This window comes from Carcharodon carcharias, chromosome 14 (assembly GCF_017639515.1).
Source record: "Carcharodon carcharias isolate sCarCar2 chromosome 14, sCarCar2.pri, whole genome shotgun sequence".
NCBI lineage: Eukaryota > Metazoa > Chordata > Chondrichthyes > Lamniformes > Lamnidae > Carcharodon > Carcharodon carcharias.
This window is the reverse complement of record NC_054480.1, coordinates 73,759,455-73,777,032: the sequence shown is the minus strand read 5'-3', so window position 1 is coordinate 73,777,032 and position 17,578 is coordinate 73,759,455. Positions and strand designations below refer to the sequence as shown.

The 17,578-nt window shown below is 42.3% G+C and overlaps 1 protein-coding gene across 2 annotated transcripts in view; it reads right to left on the bottom strand.

The window, feature by feature from the left end:
• Positions 1 to 17,578, bottom strand: part of rab22a (RAB22A, member RAS oncogene family) — a 55,337-nt gene that overhangs the window by 19,917 nt on the left and 17,842 nt on the right. The window contains exons 1-3 of one of the 2 annotated variants that reach the window (XM_041203971.1): positions 12,995 to 13,056; positions 12,125 to 12,204; positions 11,944 to 12,025 (exon numbers count right to left, since the gene is read on the bottom strand). In XM_041203971.1, coding sequence (XP_041059905.1) covers positions 11,944 to 12,025; positions 12,125 to 12,204; positions 12,995 to 13,036 — 204 coding nt within the window. In that variant the 5' untranslated portion in view covers positions 13,037 to 13,056. Of the gene's footprint in view, positions 1 to 11,943; positions 12,026 to 12,124; positions 12,205 to 12,994; positions 13,057 to 17,578 lie in introns of those variants that run through there. The other variant, XM_041203972.1, reaches the window with a different exon arrangement.

Here is a 17,578-nt window from a genome sequence, read left to right as displayed (position 1 = left end):
CAATGGCAACCCCCAGGATGTCCATAGTAGGAGGTTCAGTGATGGTAATGCCATTGAATGTCAAGAGGCGATGGTTGGATTTTCACTTGTTGGAGATGGTCATTGCCTCACACTTATGTGGTGTGAATGTTACTTGCCACTTGTCAGCACAATCCTGGATGTTGTCCAGGTCTTGCTGCATTTGGACATGGGCTGCTTCAGTATCTGAGGAGTTGTGAAAGGTGCTGAACATTGTGCAATCATCAGTGAACATCCCCACTTCTGGTGGAAGGAAAGTTATTTGATGAAGCAGCTGAAGATGGTTGGACCGAGGACACTACCCTGAGAAACTCCTGCAGTGATGCCCTGGAGATGAGATGACTGACCTCCAACAACCACTACTATCTTCCTTTGTGCTAGATATGATTCCAACCAGCAGAGAATTTCTCCTTCCCCCCACCCGCCCCCCGATTCTCACTGACTCCAATTTTGTCAGGGCTCCTTGATGCCACACGGTCAAATGTGGCCTTGATGTCAAGGACAGGCACTCTTACCTCACCTCAGGAGTTCAACTCTTTTGCCCATGTTTGAACCAAGGCTGTAACTGAGGTCAGGAGCTGAGCAGTCCTGGCAGAACCCAAACTGAATGTCAGTGAACAGGTTTATTGCTAAGCAAGTGCCACTTGATAGCACTGTTGATAACCCCTTCCATTACTTTGCTGATGACCAAGTGCAGGCTTTTAGGGGCAGCAACTGGTGAAGTTGGATTTGTCCTGCTGTGTGTGTAGGACATAACTGGGCAATTTTCCACATTGATGGGTGGATGCCAGTGTTGTAGCTGTACTGGAACAGCTTGGCTAGGGGCATGGCAAGTTCTGGACCACAAGTCTTCAGTACTGTTGCCAGAATATTGTCAGGGCCCATAGCCTTTGCACCACCCAGTGCCTTCAGTCATTTCCTGATAACATGTGGAGTGAATCGAATTGGCTGAAGACTGGCATCTGTGATGCTGGGGCCCTCTGGTGGAGGTCAAGATGGAAATGTTAGCTGCCACTGCACTGACTATTTACATAGCTTGTCTTCATCCCATAATTTCTGAGCTGCCTCCTTCAATTCCACTGCGTCTCCTAGAGGGCAAGAAAGTGGAGTTGAAGCCAAAATCAGCCATGATCATATTGAATGGCACAGCAAGCTTAACAGGCCGTATGGTCTTGTCCTGTTCTCCACCTCAAATTTGTATCAAATACAACAGCCAAGGAATATAAAATTTTGAAAAAATATTAAGCCACATTTGCACCATGTAAAATATCACAGTAGCTTTACAGTATAGGGGGCCATTCAGCCCATTGAGTTTGCACTGGCTCTCTGAAAGCGCATTCCACCTGGTCCCACTCCCCCACCTTATCTGCTTAACCTTGCACATTCTCCCTTTTCAGGTAGCAAACCAATCCTTTTTGAATACCTCAATCGAACCTGCCTCCACCAGCCTTTCAGAAAGTTTATTCCAGACTCCAACCGCCCACTAGGTGAAAAAGATTTTACTCATCACATTTATTCCTTTTGCCAATTATTTTGAATCTGTGCCCTCTAGTTCTTAATGTTCTCCTGAGTGGGAACAGTTTCTCACTATTTACCCTGTCCATACCCCTCAGGACCTTGAATATCTCTTATCAAGTCTCTTCTCAGCCTTCTTTTCTCCAAGTAAAACAGTCCCAACCTCTCCAATCTTTCGTCATAGCTACAGTTCTTCGTCCTGGAATCATTCTTGTGAATCTCCTCTGTATGCTCTCCAATATCTTCACATCCTTCCTCAAGTATGGAGCCCAGAACTGGGCGCAATACTCCAGGTCAGCCCGAGTTTCTCACAACACCTTGCAGACTAGCTTTGTGTACACTAGTTGTTTAAAAACTTCAGACCATGAACTCTCTCCTTCATCTTGGCCCCTTTTTCAATCCAATTTTTTCCCCCAACTGCACCCCCCAATCCCTCTATCACTTGTTCTTATGTTTTACTTTCGGATAGCACTGATCTTCTATTAACACATGCTGTTATCTTACCTTTATGCCATTATCAGCACCATCTTTAGTTTTTTAGCACTACCATTAACACTCCCTCTGTCTTGTGTCCACGATATATTTGTAAAATCTGAGCTCTCACCCATCCCCTACCTTCTATTTTGCTCCACCTGCTCCTCCCCCTCTTCAACAGTATAAAATCCATCACATTTCTACCTCTCTTCAGCTCTGAAGAGTCATGTGTTTGAAACGTAAACTCTGCTTTTCTCTCTACAGATGTTGCCAGACCTGAGTTTCTCCAGCATTTTCTGTTTTTATTCCAGTTGTTTAACTGCTGTTTAGAGCAGCATCTCCACAGTATAGTTTCAGCATTGATGGAAATATCTAGCAACTATAATGTCATTGCTAAGATTTGTCATCTAAAGTTTAGATCTTTATGTCTCACACTATCAAGAGTTAAATCATCAGTTGATTGAAGTGTGAAGAGAACTGCATGAGAAACATCCTATAGCGAGGCAAGAACTCAAGCACCAGTCTTATGAGCTCCTTAAGAATATAGACCTACATTACAAAATACCACAGAAAAGGAAAAACCTTTCATGGATGGAAAAATCGAAAACAACCTGAACTGCTTAGATAATTGTGTGAACATGGATAATAGAAGACGCTCACAGCCAGTATAGAACTTGGTATCTGCCTTTTCCATAATGGACAGATGCTGGCACTTGATCAATGTAAGGTAACGCAGACTCTGAACAAACTACTTGACACTCTACAACAAAAGCAAAATACTGTCGATGCTGGAAATCTGAAATAAAAGCAGAAAAGATTGGAAATACTCAACAGCTCACACAGCATCTGATGAAAGGTGATCAACCTGAAATGTTAACTCTGTTTCTCTCTCCACAGATGTGGCCTGACCTGCTAAGTATACCTAGCATTTTCTGTCTTTACTTGACATTTTACATTGATGCTTATTTAAAACTGCACATGCCTTGGTTCTAATTACCTTTTCAGCCCGACTCTTGATTTCTTTGCTGAGCGAAGGGGAGAGGCAGCAGCTTCCTCAGTGTACTTCAGTTGTGGCAGGAAGTTCTGCTGAGCATTCAATTTGTGGCTTGTGTGCACATGATTGGGTGAAACTGTAGCTGAAGCACCCAATGTAAATTGAAAAATAATCAAAAAACAGAGTAGGAATAAATGGGTCTTTTTTGGAGAGGCAGATGGTGACTAGCAGGGAGCAGTGCTTGGGCCCAAGCTATTCACAATATATATCAATGATATGGATGAGAAAACCGAATGTAATATATCCAAGTTTGCTGATGACACAAAACTAGGTGGGAATGTGAGCGGTGAGGATGATGTTACGAGGATTCAAGGCAATTTAGACAAGTTAAGAGAGTGGGAAAATACATGGCAGATGCAGTATAACGTGGATAATTGTGAAGTTATCCACTTCAGTAGGAAAAACAGAATGGCAGAGTATTATTTAAATGGTGATAAATTGGGAAATGTTGTTCTACAAAAGGACCTGGGTGTCCTTGTACAACAATCATTGAAAGCAAGCATGCAGGTGCAGCAAGCAGTTAAGAAGGCAACTGGTATGTTGGCCTTCATTGTGAGAGGACTTGGGTACAGGAGCAAGGATGTCTTACTGCAGCTGCACTGGGCCTTGGTGAGATCACACCTGGGAGTATTGTGTGAAGTTTTGGTTTCCTTACCTGAGAAAGGATATACTTGCCAAAGAGGGAGTGCAGTGAAGGTTCACCAGGCTGATTCCTGGGATGGCAGGATTGTCATACGAGGAGAGATTGGGTCGATTAGGTCTATATTCACTGGAGTTTAGAAGAATGAGGGGATCTCTTTGAAATGTATAAAATTCTGGCAGGGGTGGAGAGACTGGGTGCAGGGATGATTTTTCTTCTGGCTGGGTGGGGGTGGGGTATAGGACAAGGGTCACAATCTCAGGATACAGGGTAGACCATTTAGGACTGAGATGAGGAGAAACTTCTTCATTCAGAGGAATGTGAGCCTGTGCAATTCTCTACCACAGGGGGTTGTGGAGGTCAAGTCACTGAATATATTCAAGGAGGAAATAGATTTCTGGACCCTAAAGGCATCAAGGGGTATGGAGACAGCAGGAGTAAGGCGTCAAGATAGAGGATCAACCATGATCATATTGAATGGTGGAGCAGGCTCAAAGGTCCAAATGACCTACTCCTGCTTCTATTTTTCTATGTTTCTAAAACCAATCATACTTAGCTACACATGCACATTTTGGTGAAACAAGAAGCTGACTTATGACAGTAATATTAATGAGCATCTTGAAGCACAATGTATTCTGAAGTATTGTTACCTACTTGGGTTTGACTGGATCCCAACAGAAATTCACTGCCAAGCCATTTTTTACAGGTACATCTATTCCTGAAGGCAGCTATAAGAGCCACAGATCAGCAACTACACAGCACTACAAAATATCCAGGTGTTTCCCACAATTAATTACTCCTGAAGTAAGGTTTACTACAGATTGCAGCATGTAAGCCAACCCAGCATACAAGACAACCCCATGCTTTCAGCTGCAAAAATCATGTTTTTTTGAATGTACCGGGCTTAAGTCAATCCCCCTTTTCAGTTAAAAAAGACATTAGTGGCTGGTTTCAATTTTTCACCCCAGAAAGCATGTTTTACTTACCTTACACTATAAGGTAAAGAGCTGAGTGCATTTTCCTAGAAGTGGCCAAACCATGAATCTGGATGTTAGTGGTTGGTCAATTGAAAAGGAACTCTGGATAGCTACACCATCAGGACTCTCATAACCCGAAGGACAGGGTTCGCAGAGGTGCACCTTACCTGTGAAACTCAAAGGTGAAGCTGTTCTCAAACAAGACTTTGAACCTACCTTGCACATCATGTAGCTATGCAGTGCCACATTTGTCTGAGTGTGATGTGGGTACTTGTTGGTGTGTAAAATGAATCTTTGTTGTTTCAACTATTCAGTGAAATTTACCTTATTTGAAGTATCATTTGCCTGTTTAATGATATTTAATTTGCATTGGTTCTGATTCGTGTAAAAGTTAAAAAGTTACAAAAAGTGAAAGCTTGTTGGTAATTTCTTCATTTGGGGGTCATTCAGTAAATTTGGTTATTTTGGTTTACAGTTTCCCCATGGGCATCATAACAGAGTGAACTGCATTTATTTTTTCACATTTTGAAGTGGCAAACCAGCAGTTCACATTTTATACTCAGAGTACAAGTTGGCACACATTTTTAGAAGGATCTTTGGAGGCTTCAAAGGTTGAAATTATATCTATAGTAAGAGAAAGCATGGAAAGGACTATGGAGTGGAACTAAGTGGACAGCTCTTTCGTAGAGCTGGCACAGGTATAATTGGAAAAATAGCTTCCTTTTGGACTGTAAAATTGTATGAAGTGTGATAAATTTTGTTGGCAAGAGATTAAAAGATACATTTACCCAACTACTGGAGCAAATGATCTAACACGAATGCAGCTATTTTTTTGTTCAACTCTGCCAGCCCCAGGTTCATTCAGAATTCTAAGACTTATTTCAAGAAGCTACAGCTAAGGAGAAAATCAACAAAACGTACACATTGTTTAACTCAACCTAACTTCTTCAATTGCTGATTTACAGTATTATGGACACCCCTCAATTAATCTCCTGAAGGCAGCAAATGACCTCAGCGGAAACTTTCAAAAAGGGGAAACTCTGACTAACCCATCAACAGGTAAACAAGTTATAAGCCCACAATGGAAACCAGAGATAGTGCAATATAGCAATTTATCACAGTAACCTTAACATTAAAAGCCACAAACCAGTTCTAAATATTGTAGATTGCAAAAATTCAGAAGACCCAATCCTTCCAGTATCATTCCACATAAAAATTCAGCTTGGAGACAAAAAACTAACGTTAGGGCACTGCTTGTATAGTTAACGATGCAGATGGGCATTATACAGGATAGTAATGTGATTTCTTCTCCAGCTGCCCCTAAGAATATTATACAGTAGGAACACAAGATCATGCAAACTATAAAGAAAAAACAACAAGGTAGTGTGGCAGGTATAGAGTGTTGGAACACCAATGTGGAGTGCAAAGAACTGGAGGGCAAGAGACTGAATCTCTCTCTCCTGCAACTTTCCACTACAACTGACATTCTGATTCAAGTCACATGGTGATGGGAATTGTAAGCAAGTCATTCCTGCTCCAGTTGTGCGCCACTTAGAGGCCTGGAAATTAAAATTACCCATCTACCTGTCTGCTGACATAGTCATATTAAAGGAATATGGAACCTTGACAGGTAAATTAAGTGAAGATACAGATCTAATTGATCTAATTAATTGGTGGATTAGGCAACTAAACAGCCTTTTCCTGTGCTTATGTTCACCACAGAGAAATTCAAACATTGCTACTCTTAAACCATTCTTTCTGTTCAAACCATAGACAGCAAGATAATTTCTGACCAAACTAAACTGGAAACAATTTTCAAAATCCTGCTCTGTCCTTGATGGCAGCAGCTGTTTTTCTCTTGAACCCTTTATTAAAAGAATACTAGCAGCTTTCGAAAGACACCTAATAAATACAAAATATTCAGAAAAAAAAGTTGAACATAGGTGTAAGATTTCCCCTCTGTGGTGGTTGTAACAAGATTGAAAATGCCCCTTTCCCCAATGTAAAAAAAATTCTTTCATGGATGTGGGCATCGCTGGCTAAACCAGTATTTATTACCCATCCCTAATTGCCCTTGAGAAGGAGGTGATGAGCTGCCTTCTTGAATCGCTTCAGTCCATGTGGTGTAGAAGTGAGTTCCAGGATTTTGACCCAGTGACAGTGAAGGAATGGCAATATGGTTCCAAGTCAGGATGGTGTGTGGCTTGGAGGGGAACCTGCAGGTTGTGGTTGTCCCATGCATCTGTTGCCCTTGTCCTTCTAGGTGGCAGAGGTCGCAGGTTTGAAAAAAGTGTTATTGAAGGAGCCTTGGTGAGTTGCTGCAGTGCATCTTGTGGATGGTACAAACTGCTGCTACTGAGAATTGGTGGTGGTGGGAGTGGGTGCTGAAGGTGGTGGATGTGGCGCAAGTCAAGCAGGCTGCTTTGTCCTGGACAGTGTCAGGCCTTTTCAGTGTTTTTGGGAGTTGCACTTCTCTAGTTTCCAGGTCATTGCCTGGCACGAATGTCACTTTCCACCTACCAGCTCAAGCCTAAATGTTGTCCAGGTCTTGCTGCATATGGGTACGAACTATTTCAGTGTCTGAGGAGTTCCGAATTGCACAATCATCAGTGAACATCCCCACTTCTGACCTTATGATGGAAGGAAGGTCATTGAAAAAACAGCCTAAGACAGGTGGGCCTAGGTCACTACCCAGAGGAACTCCGGCAGCGAGGTCCGGAACTGAGGTGACTGACCTCCAACAGCCACAACATCTTCCTTTGTGCTTGGTATAACTCCAACCAATGGAGAGTTTTCTCCCTGATTCCCATTGATTCCAGTTTTGCTAGGGCTCCTTGATGTCACACTCTGTCAATTGCTGCCTTGATGTCAAGGGGAGTTGCACCTCACCTCATATTTGGACCAAGGCTGTAGTGAGGTCAGAAGTTGTGGCCCCAGTGGAACCCAAACTAAGCTTCAGAGAGCAGGTTATTACCGAGTAAATGCCAGTTGACAGCACTATCGATGACATCTACCATCACTTTACTGATGATCAAGAGTAGACCGATGGAGTGATAATTGGCCGGTTGTATTTTTCCTACTTTTGGTGGACAGGACATAACTGGGCACTTTCCACATTGCCAGGTAGATGATGCCAGTGTTGTGGCTGTACTGGAACAGCTTGGCTAAGGGCACTGCCATTTCTGGAGCATAAGCCTTCAGTATTATTGCTGGAATACTGTCATGGCCCATAGCCTTTGCAGTTTCCAGTGTCCTCAGCCATTTCTTGATATCACATGAAGTGAATCGAATTGGTTGAAGACAGGCATCTGTGACAGTGGGGACCACATGAGGAAGCTGACATGAATCATCCACTTGGCACTTCTGGCTGAAGACTATTGCCTCATTCTTAGTTATTTAATTGTCCACCACCATTCACAACTGGATGTGGCAGGACTGCAGAGTTGGATTGGATACTTTGGTTGTGGGATTGCTTAGCTCTGTTTATCACATGCTGCTTCGGTTTGGCATTCAAGTAGTCCTGTGTTGTAGATTCACCAGGTTGACACCTCATTTTTAGCTATGCCTGGTGCTGCTCCTAGAATGCTCTCCTGCACTCTTCATTTTGCTAGGGTTGCTCCCGCGGCTTGATGGCAATGGTAAAGTAGGGGTATTCCTGGCCATGAGATTACAGATTGCATTTAGATACATTTCTGCTGGTACTGATGGCCCTCAGTGCCTCAAGTTTGCCCATATTTGAGTTATTGTTCGAAGTTTATCCCACTTAGCACGACAGAGTGCCACACAACATTATGAAGGGTATCCTCAATGTCTCCACAAGTTCCGTGTGGCAGTTACTCCTACCATACTGTCATGGATAGATGCATCTGCGACAGGCAGATTGGCAAGGATGAGGACGAGGTCAAAAAGGGTTTTCTTCCTGTTGGCTCCCTCACCACCCATAGACCCAGCTTTTGGGGGTGGGTGGTAATAGGCAGGAGATTTCCTTGCCCTGATGCCTTGAGACTTCACATGGTCCAGGGTTGATGTTGACAACTACCAGGACTCCCTCTTGACCAGATACCACTGTGCTGCTACCTCTGCTGGGTCTGTTCTGCTGGTGGGACAGGACATACCCAAGGGTGGTGATGGTGGTGCCTGGGACTGGCTCCATAGAGCGTAGCTCCATCAGGCTGTTGCTTAACTAGACTGTGGGACAGCTCTCCCAAGTTTGGCACAAACCCCCAGAATAGTAAGGAGGATGTTGCAGGGTCAACAGGGCTGGGTTTGTAGTTGTTGTTTCCAGTACCTAGGTCGATGCTGGTTGATACATCCGGTTTCATTCCTTTTTTTCAGACTTTGTAATAGTTTTGATACAACTGAATGACTTGCTAGGCCTTTTCAGAGGATAGTAAAGGGTCAACCACATTCTGTGGATCTGGAGTCACATGTAGGCCAGACCAGGTAAGGGCAGCAGGTTTCCTCCCCTAAAAGACATCAGTGAACCAGATGGGGTTTCAGGACAATCGACAATGGTCTCATTGTCACTATTATCAAGGTTTTCTTTTTAAGTCCAAATTTAATAACAAATTAACTTCCACCAGCTGCTGTGGTGGAATTTGAACCCACATCCCCAGAGCATTGGCCTTGTCCTCTGGAATACTAGTCTGGTGACATTACCACTATACGCCACCACCACCACCCCTGAAGCTAAACGCTTGGCAGTGCACACCACAAAACAATTCAGGAATTAAGGATGGTTTCAAAACAAAAATACAAGTTCTAAATTTCTGACTTTGACACAGAAAATCTATTGGACATATGAAGGAAATAGCTTCAAGGGCTACAATAGTCAAAACGATCAATGTTGAGGCCAGTCTAAATCAATGGGCTTTTTTGTTGACTCTACCCATGCATTTTGTGTTGTCACTAAAATAAAAACTTTTCCATGAGGCAGTTCTCAACTGAAATCTGGCAGTCACACCCATGAAGAACAGTTCTTGTAATTAATAACAGCGCTTTTAATGAGTAGTGCCAAAAAAGGCATTTTTGTCTATTCCCGCTCATGCATCATGTTTCTAAGGTTATGATTTATTGATCTGATGCCCAAGGATCTATCCCTGGCCTCCTAATTTTCATCTTTTGCTGTCCTTCAGCGATATCATTAGAAAACACAGTGTCATGTATTCTGATACCTAGCTTTACCTCAGCACCTCTCTCAACGCTTCTACACTCTGATTTGTCTGGCATCCAGTACCGGACGAGCATAAATTTCCTCCAGCTAAATATGGCGAAGGCCAAAGCCATTATTTTTGATTTCCACCACAAACCTGTTCCCTAGCCACTGACTCCTTTCCTCTCCAGGCAACTGTCTGTAACCTTGGTACCATTTGATCCAGAGTTGAGTTTCTCACCTTGTATCCACACCAATACCAAGACCATCTAGTTCCACCTGTAAGGTTGTCCGACTCCACCCTGCTTGACTCAGCTCATTGGCTGTTGAAACCCTCATTCACGCCCTTGTTCCTCTTGGTCTTAACTATTCCAACACATTAGTCAACCTCCCAGTTTCTATCCTTCTGTAAAATTAAGTGCATCCAAAATTCTGCTGCATATATCTGAACTTGCACCAAGTTCTGTTCAATCACCACCCCTGTTGCTCACTGATCTCTTTTAGCTCCTGGTTAACAATGCCTTGATCTTAAAATTCTCACCTTTGTTTCAAATCCCTATCTCTGTAATTTCCTCCAGTCCTCCAACCCTCAGAGATAACTATGCTCCCCCAATTTTAGCCTCTTGATCACCCTGATTTTAACTGCTCTACCACTGGTTCTTGTGCCTTCAGTCGTCAAGGCCTTAAACTCTGGAATTCCCTCCATAAACCTCTGTCTTCACTACCTCTTTAGAATGCTCATTAAACCCCCCCGCCTTAAACCAGCTTATATTTCACTCCTCTCCTATTTTTACTTAGTTCTGTTGAAGGGTCATGAGGACTTGAAACGTCAACTGTACTCTTCTCCACCGATGCTGCCAGACCTGCTGAGTTTTTCCAGGTATTTTGTATTTTTTATTTTGATTTCCAGCATCTGCAGCTTTTTTGTTTTTATGAAGGATGTGAAAACATTGGAAAGAATACAGAGAAGATTCACAAGAATGATTCCAGGGATGAAGAACCATAGCTATGAGAAAAGATTGGAGGGGTTGGGACTGTTTTCCTTAGAGAAAAGAAGGCTGAGAAGAGACTTGATAGAGGGATTCAAGATCCTGAAGGGTATGGAGAGGGTAAATAGTGAGAAACTGTTCCCACTCAGGAGAACATCAAGAACTAGAGGGCACAGATTCAACATAATTGGCAAAGAGAGTAAATGTGATGTGATTAAAAAAAATTTCATCCAAAGGGTGGTTGGAGTCTGGAATAAACTTCCTGAAAGGGTGGTGGAGGCAGGTTCAATCGAGGTATTCAAAAGGGAATTAGTTTGCTATCTGAAAAGGGAGAATGTGCAAGGTTACGGGGATAAGGCAGGGGAGTGGGACTAGGTGGAATGCTCTTTCAGAGAGCCAGTGCAGACTCGATGGGCTGAATGGCCTCCTGCTGCACTGTAAAGATACTGTTAAAATTTACTGTGATTTTTAAATACAAGCATCAGGTGTGTTTTGTGTGTTTGACTGGAAGCTCGATAAATTTTGTTCAATTTCCTTTGATAAATTTTGAAAAGTATTTCTTAGCTTAACTTGTTGAAGCCAGTCACTGGGCATGAGAATTAGTGAGTGAGGAAACGAGAGAAAAAAAGCCCAGAAATACTGGGCATGAGATCAGCAACAGGGCCGATTTTAATTTCAAGTCTAGTCTTGTTCACACTGTGGCTAGGTGTAGTTGACACAGCTGCTACTTTCCATCATTGAAGAGGAATAGCAAGCCAGAAACCACAATTTAGATTTACATTGTGCCAAATGCTATTTTTCACTTACATGTTTACTATTTAGTACATTTTCTTGGCAGTTGAGCTCAGGACACCTCAAAGGTCATCACAGCCAATTAAGTACCTTTGAATTGTTGTAAAGTAGGAGACCAAGGCCAAATATATAGTTAAAAAGGACTTTGAAAATCTCTGGACTAGCTATAAATTACATAGATAATGGGCAGGTAAAAGAATACTCATTCGTTGGAATCAAAACTTGGGAGCATTTTGAGATAGTGAATTCAAGGAAAATATTTATAACTAAAATCCCCCCTATATGTTTCACACATGCACTTTCTGGAGTCAAGCTACATTTTATTCACTTACCCTCTCCTGGCCAGCTGTGTCCCAGATCAGAAACTTGTGCAACTCACTTTGATACTGTACTGTCTTTGTCATAAAGGAAGCCCTAAATACAGACAAGAAATCATAAGTTTAGATGACATTCAAGAGTAAGGCAGTATGCATTCTCAAAAGTACATCTTTAAAAAACCTTTGCACTGCTCACCCTATTGTGGGATTGATGTTCGGGTCAAAACTATCTTCTACAAACCTCCAAACAATGCTGGATTTGCCAACGCCCGTGTCCTGGATGTACATGAAAGGAAAAAATCATTAGGTTTATCCTTTCAGTGTTCCTCATTGTCTCCCATTTTTGCTCATCTCAAAGGCAAAATGTTTCAAATCAAATAGTTGCAATTACTTTCAAAAGATGGGCCAAAGAGAGATGCATAATTCAATTTTTAAAAATGATTTCCTCGACCAGCATTTATTTTTCTCTAAGAGGTGGCAGTGGGGCTACTTAAGAGGTTTTGATACAACAGAGTTGCTTGTAAGGTCACTACAGAAGTCAGTTAACAGTGTACTATATCAGTGCAGGATTGGAATCACATTTAAGCCAGACCAGACACACACAGAAAGGTTCCTTCCCTAAAGCATATTAGTGAATCAGCTGAAAATCTGAAAGCTTACTGGTTTCTGAGATCTTATAAACAGAATTCAAATGTTCAAACTTCCATGCCGTAAACTGAACTCAGGCTTTCTGGGTTACCAGTCCAGTAAAATAACCACCAAACAACATCATTCCATGCCCAAACCACTAACGCATAGTAACTATAGCAGTTGAGCTCATGGTGAAGAAGTGGGCTATTACTGGAATTAGTCCCAGGGCTCAGCCAAGCAGCTTAATCAGGGCTCAAAATTAAATTTGCAGACAGTTAGACGACAGAACCAGTCACTGACTCAACAGCAAACTATACTCAGCTCTGCCTCCTTCACATCGTCCTAGCTAAAATTAAATTTACATCTGTTTCACAGTCTACCAGTTTTCTCCTATGTATGGTCGCACAGCCAATCAACAAACCCTCCAGTGCCTTACCTGAACAATCATTTGGGCAACCTTGGTAACAGATTTAATCATGGAGATGTAACTGCTGACCTTTCAACTTGTTTGTATCCAATGATGGGAATGCCAACTCCTGTTGGGCTTATGGCTGGATGTTGGATGTCACATGAACTCTCCCTCTGGTCGCCTTGCCGCATCAATCAGGACCATGCCCCCACCCCCAATTTTTTTTTTTATAAACTAAAGTGTTCAAAGAAAATGGAACAAACAAATCTTTTACTGCCCCAATATTTCTTCTGGGTTAGTTGCAGCAGTTTCCATGAGATTAGCTTTTAATTCTTGGGAACACACAGGACAATTCTGGAGTTTAAGGAACCTTATTTATTCAATGCCCACCCAAGGACATTTTCTATCAACCGATAGATAATTTTCCTTTCATTCACCCAGCGACAGAAAGCTCTTTTTGCTGTCCCAGTCAAGATCAGGAATAACTAGATAAAATTGTTTGTTCACCCACAAATACCTTGGCCTTCACATAGCAATCCAACAGTTCACATTCTAATATCACTAATCTGTTTAACTGTATTATTTTAGATTGGTATTAATCATGCCCAATTACATGATAATTATCACAGGTCAAAATGATCAGTCTCTACAGCACACCCACACAGGTTGAACACCTACACTCCAATTAATTTGATGTGGTATAAACCTGAACCTTACTAAACTTAGAAAAATTTGCACAGGTTCATGAGACCGGAAAGATAGAGGTGATATATTGTCCATCACGTTTAGCAAGTGGCATGCTAGAAGAGTGTGATTAGATCACAAGCATCACCCTCTGAAGCACATTCTTCACCAAATATGGTGCTAAAGGAGTCAGAAAACAAGGCCAGTAAACATGTGATTAAGTGAGGTACATCAGAATTCAGCATCCAACCAGATAGGCACTATTCCAAACTGGACTGTTTGCTCAAAACTCAATTCACCACCAGATTGCATATTGTTACGCCAGTGGATAAAAGCATTGCCAGTTGTAGCACAGAGCCAGACAGGGAGGTCTCCTTTTTTTTCTTTCACAGGGTGTGGGCATCGCTGGCTAGGCCAGCATTTGTCCATCCCTAATTGCCCTTGAGGTGGTGGTGAGTCACCTTCTTGAACCACTGCAGTCTATGTGGTGTAGGTACACCCACAGTGCTGTTAGGGAGTTCCAGGATTTTGACCCAATGAAGGAACAGAGATATAGCACCAAGTCAGGATGGTGTATGGCTTGGAGAACTTGCAGGTGGTGGTATGCCCATGCATCTGCTGCTCTTATCCTTCCAGGTGGTAGAGATTGAGAATTTGGAAAATGCTGTCAAAAGAGCCTTGGTGAGTTGCTGCAGTGCATGTTTAATTTGGTGGATGGGGTGCCAAACAAGTGGGCTGCTTTGTCCTGGATGGTGTTGAGCTGCACTTATCCAGGCAATTGGAGACTATTCCATCAGACTCCTGACTTGTGCCATGTATGTGGTGGGCAGGCTTTGGAGAGTCAGAAGGTGAGTTACTTTCCACAGAATTCCCAGCCTCTGGCCTGCAGCCATGGTCTTTGTACGGCTGGTCCATTTCTGTTTCTGGTAAAAGGTAACTCCCAGGATATTGATAATGGGGAATTCAGTGATGGTAATGCCATTGAATGTCATGGGGTGTTATGGGCCTAGGATATTACCCTGAGAAACTCCTGCAGCGATATCCTGTGATTAACATGATTGACATCCAACAACTGCAACCATCTCCCTTTGTGCTTGGTATGACTCCAAACAGTGGAAAGCTTTCCCCTTGCTTCCCACTGACTCCAGTTTTGCTAGGGCTCCTTGAAGCTATGCTCGGCAAATGCTACCTTGATGTCAAGGGCAGTCACTCTCACCTCGCCTCAAGAGTTCAGCTCTTTTGTCCATGTTTGGATCAAGGCTGTAATGAGGCCAGGAGCTGAGGGGCCCTGGCAGAACCCAAACTGAGCAGTGAACAGATTATTGCTAAATGCTGCTGGACAGCACTGTCAACAACACCTTCCATCACTTTGCTGGTGATCGGGAGTAGACTGATGCAGCAGTAATTGGCTGAGTTGGATTTGTTCTGCTTTTTGTGGACAGGACATACATGAGTAATTTTCCATATTGTCAGGTAGATGCCAGTGTTGTAGCTTTACTGGATCAGCTTGGCTAGGAGTGTGGCTAGTTCTGAAGCACAAGTCTTTAGTAATAATGCTGGAACATTGTCAGGGCCCATAGCCTTTGCAGTATCCAGTGCCTTTAGCTGTGCTGAGATGCTACATTTCAAACGTGGCAACAGCAGGGGCAACAATCCACTTGTTCCTCGGATTTTCAGGAGGAAATTCTAATATTTCTCTGATCATTGACAAGTTGCCTCATCTTCAGTCGTGAAAACCTATGCGAAGAAATCATTTTGTAAATCAGCCAGCTCTGAAGAATCCAACACTCTATGCAGTTTCTGGTCACCCTTACTTCTAATATAATTTACAAAAATACTTTTGGTACTACACAGATCCACAATCCTTTTGCCATTTATTTTTAGCTCAACTGAGCTTATTTTTATCTTATTTATCTTATTTTACCTTATTTTTATATTATTTTCTGTGCCCACTACGTACAGTTAATTTGTCTGTAAAGTGCATACACAAATTTGTGACCTTTCGGACTGAGGAAATGAGAATTTAATGGTTTTATATTTATTGCAGGAAGCTTAAATTTGTAGCTGATACTCTGATTGATTAAGATCATAAATGGATAAGGCAGTTTTTACAATCTTGCTATCTTCAGGAAGTGCAAGAAGCCTTTTTTTTGTTGCCAACCATATTGAGGTGTTGGTTCAGTCTATAGCATGGCTTTGTGTGCTTCTGCGGATCTGTGCTTAAAGCTAGATTTGTTACATTCTTTCCAAGAGCTCAGGCACATATACTTGATTTGAGGGAACGAAACGGACATTATTTTAATAACACTAATTATGTAACCATTTAAAGGATTTGGAGATCTTTTTGTAATACTAGTTAGTGTTTTTAGAAATCTTTTAATCAGGTAACCGATTAAATCCAGACTGGGGTTCTTCTGCAGGATGGAATTTATAACCTAGCACTGAGTTATTGCCTCAAGACTCCTGCACGTAAATGTATTTTATACAATATATTTTTAAACATCATTTTATGATTTAGTAGGAACATAAAAGCAACATACGGTGTTAGAAATACTGAGATGAAACTGAAAATCAAACTGTAGAACCATAACTGAGGGAACAAAAGTTTAGGGGAATAAAGCAAAGAAACTATTAAAACATTGCAATCTCTACTTCACCTTCAGGTGTCTAGGATCCTTGCAAAAATTAGAAAAGCAATATTCAAAAGTTAGTAGGTGTTGGTACGTGGACAAATGAGAGGATTAGAGATTTATTTTTTCTAAATGTTGCAAGAAGCACTGGTACTTAGACTAATTACAATTTGAGGAAGCAGGGATTCTGGTTCTAGTTCTTGGCTGACCTCCCATCTGCCATCCTCCATAAACTTAAGCTCATTGAAAACTCTACATATTCTAACCCACAAGAAGTCCTGCAGAAGAAGGATCATACGGACTAGAAACATTAACTCTGTTCCGCTCTCCACAGATGCTGCTAGACCTGAGTTTTTCCAGCATTTTCTGTTTTTGTTTCACAAGTCCTGCACATTTAGCTTCCTTTTGCTCATTGACCAGTTTGGCTCCCAGTCCACCAGACTGTAAGCACCATACAAGGAAACAGGGTGAGGGATTGGCTGACGTGTGTTGTTGGCCACGCAATAAAACTAACACCTACAATATATAAAATGCATCTTTGTATTCAAATCCCTCTATGACCTTGCATTTTCCTGTCTCTGTATGTAACCTGCTCTTACGCTACAAACGTCCCAGAATTTTACCTGTCTTCAATTCTGGCTGTCTGCATTCCACCACTGGTGGTTGTGCCTTCAGCAGGGATCTTTACAATTCCCTCCCTAAACAACACCTATAAGGCCCTCCTTTAAAGCCTCTTTGATCAAGCTTTTATCCTGTTCAATTTTTGTCAGATGCCACTCCTGTGAAGCATCTAGGGACATGTCCTATTTAAAAGCCACAATGTAAGTGCAAGTTGAAAATCATTCACCCCATTTATTCCTTCTCATTGACTCTAAACTGCTATTGGACCTCCATGTGAGGGGAACAGTGACCCAAAAATGAACAACTAGGCAACAATGATCAAAGACATCAACAGGCTTCAGTTCATCAAAGAATGTAGACAATTTAAAGTTAGTGCCAGATTTCAGGAGGACTAAATAAGCAGGACAAATTCAAACACAGCCAACTACCGTCACATCAATCGACCCACGATCATCAGTAAAGTGATGGAAGGGGTCATGGGCAGTGCAATCAAATGGTCCTTACACAAGATCCTGCTCACTGATGCCGAGTTTGGGTTCTGTCAGGGCCACTCAGCTCTTCCCTCGTTACATCCTTGGTCCAAAAATGGACAAGAGAGCTGAATTCAAGGGAGGTCCTGTGGCACAGTGGTAGTGTCCCTACATCAGGGCCAAAAGCTCATGGCTCAAGTCCCACT